Source organism: Salvelinus alpinus, unplaced genomic scaffold, assembly GCF_045679555.1.
Source record: "Salvelinus alpinus unplaced genomic scaffold, SLU_Salpinus.1 scaffold_40, whole genome shotgun sequence".
NCBI classification, from domain to species: Eukaryota; Metazoa; Chordata; class Actinopteri; order Salmoniformes; family Salmonidae; genus Salvelinus; species Salvelinus alpinus.
In genome coordinates this window covers 843036-859912 of record NW_027255981.1, presented here as the reverse complement: position 1 = coordinate 859912, position 16877 = coordinate 843036, and the positions used below count along the sequence as shown (strand labels likewise).

The 16877-nt window shown below is 43.4% G+C and overlaps 1 protein-coding gene across 2 annotated transcripts; it reads left to right on the top strand.

Annotated features, from left to right (window-relative positions):
- Nucleotides 1-986: 986 nt before the first annotated feature.
- LOC139566956 (serine/arginine-rich splicing factor 7-like) lies at nucleotides 987-15388 on the top strand. 2 transcript variants are annotated; one of them, XM_071388339.1, is made up of 8 exons: nucleotides 1004-1115; nucleotides 2938-3118; nucleotides 3960-4136; nucleotides 5256-5324; nucleotides 10534-10605; nucleotides 10751-10804; nucleotides 14454-14474; nucleotides 15029-15388. In XM_071388339.1, the coding sequence occupies exons 1-8, from the start codon at nucleotides 1088-1090 to the stop codon at nucleotides 15081-15083; spliced, it is 657 nt and encodes a 218-aa protein (XP_071244440.1). In that variant the 5' UTR covers nucleotides 1004-1087; the 3' UTR covers nucleotides 15084-15388. The 2 variants fall into 2 exon arrangements, with proteins under 2 accessions (XP_071244441.1, XP_071244440.1); XM_071388340.1 differs by lacking the exon at nucleotides 14454-14474 and having other exon boundaries at nucleotides 987-1115.
- Nucleotides 15389-16877: the final 1489 nt, after the last annotated feature.

Genomic DNA, 16877 nt, shown 5'->3' with positions numbered 1-16877 from the left:
AGTTATAACACACAATGTAATACTGTAGCTCAATGTGTAAGGATGAGATTCCCTCATGTATTGTTGGTATGGTTGGACAGTATCCAGATTTTCATATCGTCATACCATTCTTCTTTCATATTGGTATATACTGTAACGACCCTGGGTTTATAAGCGAGGAAATCGACTCTGCCACAAGAGCATGCTTTTGCGGCACAGTCGATAGCGCGCCGGACCTCGAGCTAGAAGGTCGAGAGTTCGAGACCTGATCCCTGCCTGTTTACAATAAGTTATTACCGGCTTGGTACACAAGGTTGCGCAAAAAAAAAAAATAAACATCTACCAGAATGCTAACAAAATGTGCAGAAGTAATAGTGAATTCAATGGAGACTGCTTGCCAAATATGCGAAGACAGGCAATCCAACTCATAAAGTTACACATAAATAGGTAGCAGCTACCAAATGTCATTTTTTTGTGAGTTTGGACATGTGAACTTGAGACATTGTGCAAATGAACAAAGTTTTGACGCATTCTTGTCTGAAGGAAAAACAGTACTGGACAGTACTGGCTCTGGGGCAACATGTGTAGGCCTCAGATTTTTATAACTAAACCAAGATAGACCACAGCCCGTAGTATCAAATGGAAACAATGAGTCATAGTGGACAGAACAAGCAAGCCTAACCCAACCATGATGTTGCTGTCACTTTGACCTCTTTGTTGACATATTTACACAACTCCAGTGGCTTCAGTTGACGCCACATCCATGACTGTTTCAATATACTGAGCAAAAATAACCTACACTGGACTTTAATCTTCAAATCAGGTGCTAGAGCTGGCTATCTGGATTGAGCCTGTGATTGAATTTGTCCGACGGTCAAATGTGTCGTTGTAAACAGTGATACAATTCCAAAGGTTCCGGCCCGAATAATTAAAAACCTTCACCAACCTAATAGTGTACTGTGTGATTCATGGTATGAAATATGAGTGATTTAGCATTTTATTGTATTGCAAGAGTACATTTTGTGAGCCGTCCTGTCTGACCGTCCTCTCAGGACAATGCGTTTGACACGCACATGCGCAGATTGATTGTAAAAGCGGGCCTTGAATCATGTCAAGACACGGTCGAAACGGAGGAGGTAAACTAAATAGCATAACGGATTTTAACATCACAAAATAATGCACAAAATGCTAACCTAACGCATGTTCAATAGTAGACAAAATATATATTGACGTCAAACTCCGTATTCGTGAAGATAATCTCATGCTTGGTTAACTAGCTAGCCACATTAGGCGTATTTAGCTTTCCTAGCACACCCGATTCGCTAATCAATTGCTTTATTATGTAGCTATTTTTCGATCGAAATGTTTTAATGGGGGCAATCTGCAGTTGCTACATCCATTTGTGGACCTATAAATGAATGAAATGTGCCCATTGTTGCATTGATTCTTGAAGAATTTAAAGGCGCAATATGCAGATCGCTCCGCAATTTCCTGTTTGCTAAAATTCTAATAATTTACTTAATTTCAGTTTGTGACAAAACAATCAGTCATTGTGTAGAGAATCATTGTACCATCTAAACCGCTGTGAAATATATTTTCCATAACAAAAAAGTAACATTGTGGCTTAAATGCCTCATGACCATAGTTCAACTGTTGTACACCATCAGAACTCAAAATATAAGCATGTTTTACGCCAATGTTTGCAAACAATGTAAATGTTAACAAACACTAGATATAAAGCCTCAAAACATGGTTAAAACTATACATTTGATATCATAGATGGTCATTCCTTATATCCATTGCTCTATGGATTTGAGATTGGTCACATTTCTCCAGCACATCCCTCAGCTTTTTAACAAAACAGGGGCGGGGATCGCTTTGTTTCAACTGCACTGTGATAGCTCTGGTTCACAGTCTGAGATTAATGCCATACATTTGTTTGGAAAATGTCCTCACAAGCCAGAATGTTGAATGACTTAACAGGTTGTCTGTAAGAATATGAGACATATACACAGGAAAGTATACTTCAATTAACTTTAAGGCGCTGGTAGTGCGCTATCACGTGAAGCATGCGCAGAACCATGTAAACACATGCACGAGCATGCGTCTCTTGTGCACATGCTTCGAGTGATCGAAATCTGAACACACTACCAGGGCTTTGAAAAGTTTATGTAATTATACTTCCTGTCGATCTAATGTCTCACATTGCTACCTGCAAAATGACAAACCACATGGACAACCGATAAAGTGAGTAAAAATATAATTTCATCTGTCTCGCAGCCGGCCGTGACCGGGAGACCCATGAGACAGCGCACAATTATCCCAGCGTCGCCCTGTTTAGGGGAGGGTTTGGCCTGCCGGGATTTCCTTGTCCCATCGTGCTCTAGCGACTCCTTGTGGCCGGCCGGGTGGCTGTAAGCTGACCTCGGTCGCCAGTTGGACGGTGTTTCTTGGATATCACGAAATTGGGGGGGGGTGTACGAAAAACAAAAAAATATTTTTATTCAACATTTTGGCTTGTAGAGGTCGTGAGAGGAAACTTTCCTGATCCAAACGCATATTTCTGCCCGACGTAGAATTCAATGCAATTCAATGCCGGGTCTTCAGGCTAAACTGCTTCAGGTTGATTCTTTGCTTAATTTATCACATTTTCAGGCTTCAAATATTTGGTCAAGTGTGATTTAGGTGATACCTAATTGCAGTAAATCACTACATGCAGCTCATTGTTATGTGGAAAAGCACACAATATTATGTTCATATGCCTGACACATAATTTAATTTAGACCATAGCATGAGGAACTGCCTCAGGCCAACTCTATGCTAATCGTTCGCTGACCTCACTACATGGCGTTACTTTTGATACTGAGCTTAGTGGAGTGGGAAATCAAAGGCCTATCGGGAAACAGAATCAGTGAGTTGCAGCAGTGGTTGGCACCTCTTTCTATTTTTCCTTTGCAGACACTAAGGTTTACGTCGGTAACCTGGGCACTGCTGCAGGGAAAGGAGAACTAGAGCGGGCGTTCGGGTATTACGGACCCTTGAGAACAGTGTGGATTGCGAGGAACCCCCCGGGCTTTGCCTTTGTGGAGTTTGAAGACACCCGGGATGCAGAAGATGCGGTCCGTGGCCTTGACGGCAAGTAAGTGGTACCTCAAGACTCCAGACTTCGCCCCCAAGTTTAGCCTACTCTCCAAGACCTACAAGCTGAAAGGGCTCAGAGGGCACCAGTGTTGTTGACGTTTGCCAGTCAATAATGTAGTTTGAGGGCCTCCCGGGTGGCGCAGTGGTCTAGGGCACTGCATCGCAGTGCTAACTGCGCCACCAGAGTCTCTGGGTTCGCGCCCAGGCTCTGTCGCAGCCGGCCGCGACCGGGAGGTCCGTGGGGCGACGCACAATTGGCATAGCGTCGTCCGGGGTAGGGAGGGTTTGGCCGGTAGGGATATCCTTGTCTCATCGCGCTCCAGCGACTCCTGTGGCGGGCCGGGCGCAGTGCGCGCCAACCAAGGGGGCCAGGTACACGGTGTTTCCTCCGACACATTGGTGCGGCTGGCTTCCGGGTTGGAGGCGCGCTGTGTTAAGAAGCAGTACGGCTGGTTGGGTTGTGCTTCGGAGGACGCATGGCTTTCGACCTTCGTCTCTCCCGAGCCCGTACAGGAGTTGTAGCGATGAGACAAGGTAGTAATTACTAGCGATTGGATACCATGAAAATTGGGGATAAAAAAATAAAAAAAATAATGTTGTTTGCTCTTTGCAAATATTGAAGCATTTGATTGGTTTAGGGACATCTATCAGTAAGCTGGTAGCTGGTATGACCTTGTTACTCATTTGCTATCCAGATGAAACACTTTAGGCATGTTCCTAAATGCTTGTTGCGCTTTAGATGGGTTTCCTCATGTCCTCTTTTTGTGAACTATGTGAACTAGTGAATGCCATTGTGCCATTGTGCAATTTGCTTACCATTGAACTGACTGTCCTTTCAGGTTAATTTCTGGATCTCGAATTCGAGTTGAATTATCTACAGGGATGCCGCGACGATCTCGGTACGAGCGTGCGCCCACCAACCGGGCCTTTGACTCCAACGACAAGTGCTATGAGTGTGGTGAGCGGGGGCACTATGCCTACGACTGCCACCGCTACAGTCGACGCAGGAGGAGCAGGTAAGCCTCCTTAACCAATGCATCAGATTTAGCTTGTTTTGGTCTTTTTTCATATTTTGGTAGTTGTCGCTTATTTTTCATTGTCTTGATTTTTCAGTGTCTTTATGTAGATAAAAAAGAAAAAAGTAAAGATGATTATTATACAATCTTGACAAACTGCCTGTGTCTAGGCTACCTGTTGTTGTTGCTACTTTTGTCTCCGTCTGTCACTTAAATCCCTTTTAAAATATGGAAATACTTCTGAACTGTTATGTGGGATTTTTTTTGTTAACAACTCACCTGGTCAAAACATTTCAGGTTTCGTCGTTTGATTCAGAGTGTCACGATCCTTAACGATTTCATGAGGCATCTAGGAAATTCCACACTTTCGATCCTTCTATGACCATGCGGTTGATCGATCAGCTAGATCTCCCCTTCTCAAGCAACTGCCACATCTAGCTGCACCTTAAAGATTTCATAGAGGGCTGACAATGCACCAGATGATTTGGTTATCAATTTGGGCCTGGGGTTTTGTAAAGAGGACAACCTGGTAGACCATGGTCCCGTCTAGAAAAATCGCCTTGCATCTATCAAGTCTCAATCAAGCGATTTGGCTGTCAATACGACCATCATCGTTAGAAATCGAAGAACACGACTAGATGCAGAGGTCGGCTGATAGATACTTCTAGATCGCCTAGATCTGCTCGAACCTTGGTCCAAAGTGGGTCAACCGGGCAAACTTGCAAGGTTTATTTCAAGTACCAATTAATGTGTTTTTATCTCCAATGTAATGTATGACTTGACAATAACATTCCTCTCTTCCACCCTTTACTAGAGAACTGAAAGGCCTGCTTTAAGCAGGATACGTTAGCTCCATGAACAGCTATGTCTATATAGTGACTCCTACTACCAGTATCATTGCACGTGTAATGTTAAATCTAATGTAATCCCCCCCCCCCCCCCCTTTTTGTGTGTTGATTTGAGCCAGTGTCAGAGCGTCAGTGGGCTTAGGGTGATTGTTGTTGTCAGTGGTCAGGTTAGAAATACAAACAGACTAAGGCAGTCTTATGTGGGGCTTCGCGGGGCCTGCTTTGAACTGTCCTTCTTTCCCTCCCTCCACCTCGTTTGGATGTGGTTTAGGTCCCGGTCTCATTCCAGGTCCGGTGGGAGGAGGTATTCTCGCTCTCGCAGCCGGGACCGTAGCAGGAGGTGAGCGATCTTATGCATTGTCCTTTCTTGTTCCAAAGGCGCTGTTGTCCAACTTCCTCAATCATCAATGGAGTTCCTCAGGGGTCTATTCTTGGTCCTCTTTTTTCATAACACTTATGATGAAATAAAAATGATTGTACAGTGCATTCGGAAAGTATTCAGACCCCTTGACATTTTGTTACAATACAACCTTATTCTAAAATGTATTTTAAAATAATAATAATCTCCCTCATCCATCGACACACAATACCCCATAGAGACAAAGCAAAAACAGGTTTTTAGAAATGTTGCAAATGTAAAATAAAAATATATACACTGCTCAAAAAAATAAAGGGAACACTAAAATAACACATCCTAGATCTGAATGAATGAAATATTCTTATTAAATTCTTATTAAATACTTTTTTCTTTACATAGTTGAATGTGCTGACAACAAAATCACACAAAAATTATCAATGGAAATCTAATTTATCAACCCATGGAGGTCTGGATTTGGAGTCACACTCAAAATTAAAGCGGAAAACCACACTACAGGCTGATCCAACTTTGATGTAATGTCCTTAGAACAAGTCAAAATTAGGCTCAGTAGTGTGTGTGGCCTCCACGTGCCTGTATGACCTCCCTACAACGCCTGGGCATGCTCCTGATGAGGTGGCGGATGGTCTCCTGAGGGATCTCCTCCCAGACCTGGGCTAAAGCATCCGCCAACTCCTGGACAGTCTGTGGTGCAACGTGGCGTTGGAGGATGGAGCAAGACATGATGTCCCAGATGTGCTCAATTGGATTCAGGTCTGGGGAACGGGCGGGTCAGTCCATAGCATCAATACCTTCCTCTTGCAGGAACTGCTGACACACTCCAGCCACATGAGGTCTTGCATTAGGAGGAACCCAGGGCCAACCGCACCAGCATATGGTCTCACAAGGGGTCTGAGGATCTCATCTCGGTACCTAATGGCAGTCAGGCTACCTCTGGCGAGCACATGGAGGGTTTGTGCGGCCCCCCAAAGAAATGTCATCCCACACCATGACTGACCCACCGCCAAACCGGTCATGCTGGAGGATGTTGCAGGCAGCAGAACGTTCTCCACGGCGTCTCCAGACTCTGTCACGTCTGTCACATGTGCGTGTGAACCTGCTTTCATCTGTGAAGAGCACAGGGCGCCAGTGGCGAATTTGCCAATCTTGGTGTTCTCTGGCAAATGCCAAACGTCCTGCACGGTGTTGGGCTGTAAGCACAACCCCCACCTGTGGACGTCGGGCCCTCATACCACCCTCATGGAGTCTCTTTCTGACCGTTTGAGCAGACACATGCACATTTGTGGCCTGCTGGAGGTCATTTTGCAGGGCTCTGGCAGTGCTCCTCCTTGCACAAAGGCGGAGGTAGTGGTCCTGCTGCTGGGTTGTTGCCCTCCTACGGCCTCCTCCACGTCTCCTGATGTACTGGCCTGTCTCCTGGTAGCGCCTCCATGCTCTGGACACTACGCTGACAGACACAGCAAACCTTCTTGCCACAGCTCGCATTGATGTGCCATCCTGGATGAGCTGCACTACCTGAGCCACTTGTGTGGGTTGTAGACTCCGTCTCATGCTACCACTAGAGTGAAAGCACCGCCAGCATTCAAAAGTGACCAAAACATCAGCCAGGAAGCATAGGAACTGAGAAGTGGTCTGTGGTCACCACCTGCAGAACCACTCCTTTATTGGATGTGTCTTGCTAATTGCCTATAATTTCCACCTTTTTATCTATTCCATTTGCACAACAGCATGTGAAATTTATTGTCAATCAGTGTTGCTTCCTAAGTGGACAGTTTGATTTCACAGAAGTGTGATTGACTTTGTTACATTGTGTTGTTTAAGTGTTCCCTTTATTTTTTTGAGCAGTGTATATATATAAAATCACATTTCCATAAGTATTCAGACCCTTTACTCAGTACTTTGTTGAAGCACCTTTGGCAACAATTACAGCCTCGAGTCTTCTTGGCTATGATGCTACAAGCTTGGCACACCTGTATTTGTGGAGTTTCTCCCATTCTACTCTGCAGATCCTCTCAAGTTCTGTCAGGTTGGATGGGGAGCGTCACTGCACAGCTATTTTCAGGTCTCCAGAGATGTTTGATCGTGTTCAATTGGTGCCTCTGTCTGAGCCACTCAAGGACATTCAGAGACTTGTCCCGTAGCCACTCCTGCGTTGTCTTGTTTGTGTGCTTTACACCAACAGGTCATTGTCCTGTTGGAAGGTGAACCTTCGCCCCAGTCTTAAGGTATTGAGCGCTCTGGAGCAGGTTTTCATCAATGGTCTCTCTGTACTTTGTTCCGTTCATCTTTCCCTTGATCCTGACTAGTCTCCCAGTCCCTGCCGCTTAAAAACATCCCCACAGCATGATGTTGCCACCAGCTTGCTTCCCCATAGGGATTAAGGCCTTATTGGTGGAGTGCTGCAGAGATGGTTGTCCTTCTGGAAGGTTTTCCCCATCTCCACAGCGAAACTTTGGAGCTTTGTCAGAGTGACCATTGGGTTCTTGGTCACCTCCCTGACCAAGGCCCTTCTCCCCCGATAGTTCAGTGTGGCCGGGCGGCCGGCTCTAAGAAGAGTTTGGTGGGTCCACATTTCTTTCATTTAAGAATGATTGAGGCCACTGTGTTTTTGGGGACTTTCACTGCTGCAGAAGGTTTTTGGTACTCTTCCCCAGATTTGTGCCTGGACACAATCCTGTCTCGGAGCTCTACGGACAATTCCTTTGACCTCATGGCTTGGTTTTTGCTCTAACATGCACTGTCAACTGTGGGACTTTATATAGACAGGTGTTTGCCTTTCCAAATCATGTTCAATCCATTGAACTTAGCACAGGGGGACTCCAATCAAGTTGTAGAAACATCTCAAGGCTGATCAATGGAAACAGGATATTTCAACAAAGGAGCTGATTGTGGACTTCAGCAGAGGGAGAACCCCCCCCCCCCATCCACGTCGACGGGACCACAGTAGAGAAGGTGGAAAGCTTCAAGTTCCTCGGTGTACACATCACTGACAAACTGAAATGGTCCACCCACACAGATAGTGTGGTGAACAAGGCGCAGCAGCGCCTCTTCAACCTCAGGAGGCTGAAGAAATGTGGCTTTACACCTAAAACCCTCACAAACTTTTACAGATGCACAATTGAGAGCATCCTGTCGGGCTGTATCACCGCCTGGTACGGCAACTGCACCACCCGCAACTGCAGGGCTCTCCAGAGGGTGGTGTGGTTGCCCAACGCAACACCAGGGGCAAACTATCTGCCCTCCAGGACACCTACAGCATCCGATGTCACAGGAAGGCCAAAAATATCATCAAGGACAACAACCACCCGAGCCACTGCCTGCTCACCTCGCTATCATCCAGAAGGCAAGATCAGTACAGGTGCATCAAAGCTGGACCGAGAGATTGAAAAACAGCTTCTATCTCAAGGCCATCAGACTGTTAAATAGCCATCACTAGCACATTAGAGGCTGCTGCCTATATACATAGACTTAAATCATCACTGGCCACTTTAATAATGGAACACTAGTCACTTTAATAATGTTTACATATTTTGCATTACTCATCTCATGTATATACTGTATTATAACCTATTCCACTATATCTTAGTCTATACCGCTCTGACATTGCTGGTCCAAATATTTACATATTCTTAATTCCATTCCTTTAATTTAGATTTGTGTGTATTGTTGTGAAATTGTTAGATCAGGGCTGCCCAACCCTCTTCCTGGAGATCTACCATCCTGTGGGTTTTCAGTCCAACCTTAATACCCTGACTACACTGCTCGCGTGCGTGAGCGTTGCAAAGTAAATGTAGGAATCTATATTATTCAATTATTGCACCCACGCTGCTCGTGCGCGGCAACATGCGTCTGCGTTGCTAAGGGCTAAAATAGAAGTCAGTTCTATTTGTGACGAAGATCGCGCTGCAAGTAATGCCTCTCCCATCTCCTCATTGGTTTATAGAAGCAGGTATCCACGTGCCATCTCCTCATTGGTTATACCCCCTGAAAAACGAACGAGGTAATGCACCTAATTTATGAGAGTTGCCAATCGCAGTATAAAGTCAAGAGAAGAAAAGGCCTAGAAGGAGGAGAGATGACTAGAAACGATTCGGTTGACCGTTTTATGTGTAGATTAATTGTCGGAGTAGAGGACCTTGTGCATTTCAGGTAAAATAACAACTATTAATAACAGCTATATTAATAACAACTATATTTAGCTAGCTAGCAACAGAAAGCTAGGTAAATAGCACAAATTAGCTAGCTAAATTGCCATAAATGTTTAATGCTTTTCGACCTGTCCCCAAATTAATGTAATTGGTTTAGAGTTTGTTTTGATATTTTAACCTGTGTGTCGTTATCGCGTTTGGTGTGGGGGGACAAAATTGATTTATGCACGATGGCGCACACGCGCAGCCGGTTTGGGTTCCGTGTAATTTAACACACCTGGTTCTACTTATTAGCTGCTCAACAAGACCTTAACTAGCTGAATCAGATATGCTTAATTAGGGTTGGACTGAAAACCTACAGGACAGTAGATGTCCAGGAAGAGGGTTGCGCAGCCCTGTGTTAGATATTACTTGTTAGATATTACTGCACTGTTGGAGCTAGAAACACAAGCATTTTGCTACAGCTGCAATAACATCTGCTAAACACGTGTATGTGACATACAATTGGATTTTATTTATTTACCTGAGCTCAATTTCGAGTCTCATAGCAAAGGGTCTGAATACTTATGTAAATAGGATTTTATATATAATTTTTGCTAAAATTTCTAAAAACCTGTTTTCGCTTTGTCATCATGGGGTATTGTGTGTAGATTGATGAGGAAAATATTTTATTTCATTTTTTTATATATATAAGGCTGTAACGAAACAAAATGTGGAAAATTGGAAGAGGTCTGAATACTTTCCAAATGCACTGTATATACACTGAGTGTACAAAACTTTAGGGACACTTTCCTAATATTCAGTTGCACCCTAGTTAGCCTTTAGAACAGCGTCAATTCATCGGGGCATGGAGTCTACAAGGTGTCAAGTGTTCCACAGGGATGCTGGCCCATGTTGAATACAATGTTTCCCACGGTGGTGTCAAGTTCTCTGGATGTCCTTTGGGTAGTGGTAGTGGAATGGCAATGCAGAGTTTACCGGGTCTGCATGTATGTTAGCTAACAGCTTTGATATCTCTGTTCTAGATCAAGATCCTTCTCCCCACGCCGCTCTCGTTCTCCTAGAAGATCTAGAGCCCTTACCCCCAAGAGATCAAGGTAAATTGTAGAAAAATGGACTTGCTTGCATTATTTAAAGATCCCACATTGTGTATAAATAAATAAAGGTTAAATAAAAATAACATTGTTCACTTATTTATTAAATGATGGGTGTTGATGCTTTTTCCCCCTCATTTCTTTTTAGATCTCGGTCAAAGTCCAGATCAAGGTCTAGGTCACTTTCTCGTGCAAAGACCAGGTGAGAAATATAACTGTTTCAATGCTTTGATCAGCGTTTCGGTGCTGTGGTCAACAATGCAGCTACATAAATTGAGTAATTAACACTTAATGCAGCAGTTTATGTCAATCCCCAAAGATTGTCACTACCGCAACAAAAAACAATTTTGTGTTGGTGTTGACCGTTTCGGGTATTACAATTTAGACATTTGTTCCCTTGATATATGTCACTGACTTAAGAGACTAAAGCAGGTGTCAAACTCATTCTATGGAGGGCATGGTGTCTGCGGGTTTTCCCTTTTTAAATGAAGAGAGAGACAACCAGGTGAGGAGAGTTCGTTAGTACATTGAACAAAAATATAAACATAACAACTGTATGTCCCATGTTTCATGAGCTGAAATAAAAGATCCCAGAAATGTTCCACAAAAAGCTTATTTCTCTCAAATTTTGTGCACAAATTTGTTTACATTCCTGTTAGTGAGCAGACATTTTTCGGATTAGCAAAAAAAAAAGGAGACAAATATAACTTTGCTTTCCATTTTACTTAAAGAACACTTAAAGCAAGGAACTTTTCAATGTTTAAATAAAATATTCAAATAAAATATTCAATACTTCATTGTTAAATTGAAGTGCAATATCAGGCATGATACTTTCTTCCCTTTGTTAGGTTCTTTTTTTTGATAGTAAATGACTCACGGACACTAGAGAACCTTAACCAAGTTTAATTCTTCTCAAAGGTTCTGTACAGCTGTATTCAGACAGCAAGACATTTCTCACCATCACAGTTACATACATCCCACTTAAGACACTCCTCCTTCTCTCCAAAAGGGTAACAGGATACCAAACTCTTATTACTCCCTTAAGGGAATCTGACCTCACCTCCTGACCTCACCTCATCCACAGATGTCCATCAGTCTTTCCTGTATCAACACGGTGCTCTCCTCCCGTCCCCCAACACATTCCAACGCCACTCTGTCTTTCTACAGATCTCTCTCCTTAATATACTATGCGTCTAATCTATCATGTCTTTAACATCTCAATGTTCAAAATGTCGAATCCAACACTGAACAATAGTGAAAAAATTGCCCATGTCCACATCATCAAAAGAAAGTTAAGAAAGCAAAGCAGACCTGAGCTTATAACTTCAAATTCTTTTTCAAAAAGATGAGGATGTCTACATTGTCTGGGGAGAGGGTAGACCTCTTTGCAGTCACTATGTCCCCTGCCGTGAAGAACACCCTCTCGCTAGGTACTGAAATGCCAGGCACAGCCAGGTAGGGTCTTGCCATCATGGCAATGTGAGGGTATTTACACTCATTGCTTTTCCACAATGCCAGTGGATCACCATCCACTGGAATGCCACTTGCTGCTTGTAGGATGCCTCCTCCTCTTTGATGGTGTTGGCAAACGTCTTGCCTGTGTCTTTGCTCGCAAAGGTCTCGCAAAGGTCTCCCCGAAACGCTCCTTCATGGCCAAATTATTTTGTGGAGGAGTTGCCTCTGAGTCTGCTCCTGTCGGCTCTGTGGCTTGACCCTGCAGAAAAAATGACTTGATCTATTAAGCAAATTATTTATTTTCGTATTTCATGGAACTATAATTGTGGCAATAACATTTAATAAAAGCCATTATTATTCCAAATCAAAAATGGATGATTCTAATAGCAATAGCATAGACTAAGATTAGACTGCAGTATATTTATTATTTAAGTAATTCATCCTTATTTTTTATTTTGACCTCTTCAGTGGCCACAATCTCAGTGGTGAGATCACTGTATGTCCTCCGATGCAGGGCAGGGTCTAGGTGAGACAGGGACTTGAACCTTGGATCCAGTGCAGTAGATCTATGAAGGTAGTCCTGTACAGTAGGGGGTATCTGGTGTTCAGCTATGGACAAGGGCAATTTGAATACGCAGAGATACCGTGACGAGGTCCTGAGGCCCATTGTCGTGCCATTCATCCGCCACCGTTACCTCATATTTCAGTATGATAATGCACGGCCCCGTGTTTGGGATGCTCTGGATCGACGTGTACAACAGCGTGTTCCAGTTCCCGCCAATATCCAGCAACTTTGCACAGCCATTGAAGAGGTGTGTGACAATACTCCACAGGCCACCTTTTAATTTTTTCAAGATATCTGTGACCAAGTGATGCATATCTGTGTTTCCATGTGAATCCATAGATTAGGGCCTGAATAATTTATTTAAATTGACTGATTTTCGTTATATGAACTGTAGCTCAGTAAAAAAAAATGAAATTGTTGCATGTTGATTTTATATTTTTGTTCAGTGTAATTAGTGACTTATTTCATCAATCAGATACAAGGGAAGAGCAAAACCCCGCAGATACTCGGCTCTCCGTGGATTGAGTTGAAGTGAGGGCTAAAGCCTTGTTCACACTGCAGGCCTTAATGCTCAAATAGGTTTGTTTTTCAAATGCGTTTTGTAATCTCCCGGGTGGCACTGCATCGCAGTGCTAGCTGCGCCACCAGAGTCTCTGGGTTCGCGCCCAGGCTCTGTCGCAGCCGGCCGCGCCCGGGAGGTCCGTGGGGCGACGCACAATTGGCATAGCGTCGTCCGGGTTAGGGAGGGTTTGGCCGGTAGGGATATCCTTGTCTCAGTATGTAAATGTAATAAAATGTATGCACTCTACTGTAAGTCGCTCTGGATAAGACCGTCTGCTAAATTACTAAAATGTAATGTAAAATGTAATAGCGACTGTCGTACTTGCGACCAAATCGCACTTGCCCTTTGGGCTGTTGTCTGTGCCCAATAATGTTTGTACTATGTTTTGTGCTGCTACCATGTTGTGCTGCTGCCATGTTGTTGCTACCTTGTGTTTCTACCATGCTGTGTTTTCATGTGTTGCTGCCATGCTATGTTGTTGTCTTTAGGTCTCTCTTTATGTAGTGTTGTGGTGTCTCTCTTGTCGTGATGTGTGTTTTGTGCTATATATATTTTTTTTTTTATCCCAGCCCCTGTCCTCACAGGAGATCTTTTGCCTTTTGGTAGGCCATCATTGTATATAAGAGTTTGTTCTTAACTGACTCGCCTGGTTAAATAAAAATACATTTGTGTGTGTGTGTGTTCAGACAGCGGTCGTTTGCTGTCATGGCTACGCTAGTTGTCATAGTAACAACGGGTGTGTGCACGGTGGTGTAGGCTGATTGGTGGTGGTGCTCGTGCTTCCCATCACTCAGAAGTTTTGTAGAAAACTAAGGTGACAACAATGCCTGCCGTGGACGTTTCCCTGTTGCTTTGAATGTTCAAAATCTTTGTGTAAGATAACTTTTAAAGCCTCAAATGATAAGATGATCCAACTTTCAAAGCGAGTCCTTTTCGGCTAGCCACAGCAGTCAACTAGGTAGCTAGGTAGCTGTTCAGCTTTCTAGTACATTCACTCATTTGTTTCTAAACAATTAACAAACTAGTTAGCTACAATGTCGTGTTCTTGTCAAACTGTCAACAGAGGAGCTTGAGGGCAAATAAATCAGATTTGACAAGTCACGTGGCCAGCAATCAGATTGAAGGTGGTTTGAAATATCCGATTCCATGTAGCTTTTGAATGTTCATACTGCAGGAAAAGTAACAGAAGTGATTTTTAAAATGACATACCCGAAAAAGGGACACTTTAAATCTAAAGAATCTGAATGCCTTGTATGTTTACTTCTTCAGGTCTGGTTCCCCCACGGGAAGGTATGCAGAAGTATTGAGACTGACCCCAATTTTCTCCTCTCTAAACGAGCTGTGGAAGAGTTTGACAATGCATGATAAGCAGCGAAACGAGACAATGAAAATGTTGTCCGTCCATACAGTTTAAACAGTGTAGATGCATGATGGTTCATTAAGTCAGGCTACTTAAGCATTACAACTGAAAGGTAGACTCGGCAATAAATCAACAACAATTACATTCACATCTTTCAGTTCAATATGTGAAATATGTATTAAAAGGTTATTTGAATGGTGTTCTTTAAATTCACCCAAATAATACATTTGCATGACGAACTTATATTAAATGCATGGTCTTTAAATACTTTGCTTGCTACCAGTTGCCATTGTCGAAGTCTTGTAATAATGAGCTCTAAAATTTAAAATGATATTTTAAATCCCAGCTGTTCAAAATCTAAAGCTTCACCTCAAAAACTAAGGTGCCTTTTTCCTCCCAGCTGAGGTAATGACTTTAATTTGTGTTTAATGCACAGCAAATATATGAAGATGGGAAAACTCATTTCTCTTTTTCTCTCTTTCAGCCACTTTACCTCGAGGAGTCCTCGTCGAGGTGACAGCTCGGAGAGAGACGACTGAACTTGGAAGTTTTTGTTTCTTTTTGTAAGCATCTCTTGTGACTAAGTTCTTTGTTAACCCATTGTATTATTTGAAAATATATAGCGTGTTAATTTCCTCTTGAGGGATATTACTGACATTTCAAAAAGAAGCAATTGGGACCCAGTTTGGAATGCTTTTGTGTTTGTGTTTTAGAAATAGTTGTTGGTTAATAAAGTATATTTGATTTAAAACTGTTTAGTGGTGTGTTGTCCATCTGGGCACAGTTGGTCTGTATATAGCACAACTCAGTGAAATGGTTGATAAATAAAAGGTTTTTGATTGAGTGATTGTGTTAACTCTACCTATAGAGGGCAATGTTGCACTTGCGAAATGTGCTCTTCGAATTTTGAACTCAGGATCTTAGCACACTGTTCCTGTCTTATCCTTGATACAAACGGCTACTAAACTCAGCAAAAAAAGAAACATTGTTTTTTCAGGACCCTGTCTTTCAAAGATAATTCGTAAAAATCCAAATAACTTCACAGATCTTCATTGTAAAGGGTTTAAACACTTTACCATGCTTGTTCAATGAACCATAAACAATTAATGAACATGCACCTGTGGAACGGTTGTTAAGACACTAACAGCTTACAGACGGTTGGCAATTAAGGTCACAGTTATGAAAACTTAGGCCACTAAAGAGGCCTTTATACTGACTCTGATATACACAAAAAGAAAGATGCCCAGGGTCCCTGCTCATCTGTGTGAACTTAGGCATGCTGCAAGGAGGCATGAGGACTGTAGATGTGGCCAGGGCAATAAATTGCAATGTCTGTACTGTGAGATGCCTAAGACAGCGCAACAGGGAGACAGGACAGACAGCTGATCGTCCTCGCAGTGGCAGACCACGTGTAACACCTGCACAGGATCGGTACATCCGAACATCACACCTGCGGGACAGGTACAGGATGGCAACAACTGCCCGAGTTACACCAGGAACGCGCAATCCCTCCATCAGTGCTCAGACTGTCCGCATTAGGCTGAGAGAGGCTGGACTGAGGGCTTGTAGGCCTGTTGTAAGGCAGGTCCTCACCAGACATCACCGGCAACAACGTTGCCTATGGGCACAAACCCACCGTCGCTGGACCAGACAGGACTAGCAAAAAGTGCTCTTCACTGATGAGTCGCGGTTTTGTCTCACCAGGGGTGATGGTCGGATTTGCGTTTATCGTCAAAGGAATGAGCGTTACACCGAGGCCTGTACTCTGGAGCGGGATCGATTTGGAGGTGGAGGGTCCGTCATGGTCTGGGGCGGTGTGTCACAGCATCATCGGACTGAGCTTGTTGTCATTGCAGGCAATCTCAACGCTGTGTGTTGCAGAGAAGACAACATCCTCCCTCATGTGGTACCCTTCCTGCAGGCACGTCTGGGACCTATTGTATTGGAGGGTGAGGGCTAGGGCCATTCCCCCCAGAAATGTCCGGGAACTTGCAGGTGCCTTGGTGGAAGAGTGGGGTAAAATCTCAGAGCAGGAACTGGCAAATCTGGTACAGTCCATGAGGAGGAGATGCACTGCAGTACTTAGTATCTGGTGTAGCCACCAGCTGCATTGACTTTAACTTTTGATTTTGACCCCACCTTTGTTCAGGGACACATTATTCCAATTCAGTTAGTCACATGTCTGTGGAACCTGTTCAGTTTATGTCTCAGTTGTGGAATCTTGTTATGTTCATACAAATATTCACACATGTTAAGTTTGCTGAAAATAAACGCAGTTGACAGTGAGAAGACGTTTCTTTTTTGCTGAGTTTATTACTACTACTTCTAATTTA

Coding starts and splice junctions, on each gene's coding strand:
- LOC139566956 (XM_071388339.1), top strand. CDS start 1,088: ATGTCAAGACACGGTCGAAACGGAGGAG. Junction 3,119..3,959: donor GTCCGTGGCCTTGACGGCAA/GTAAGTGGTACC, acceptor CTGTCCTTTCAG/GTTAATTTCTGGATCTCGAA. Junction 10,805..14,453: donor CTTTCTCGTGCAAAGACCAG/GTGAGAAATATA, acceptor TTACTTCTTCAG/GTCTGGTTCCCCCACGGGAA.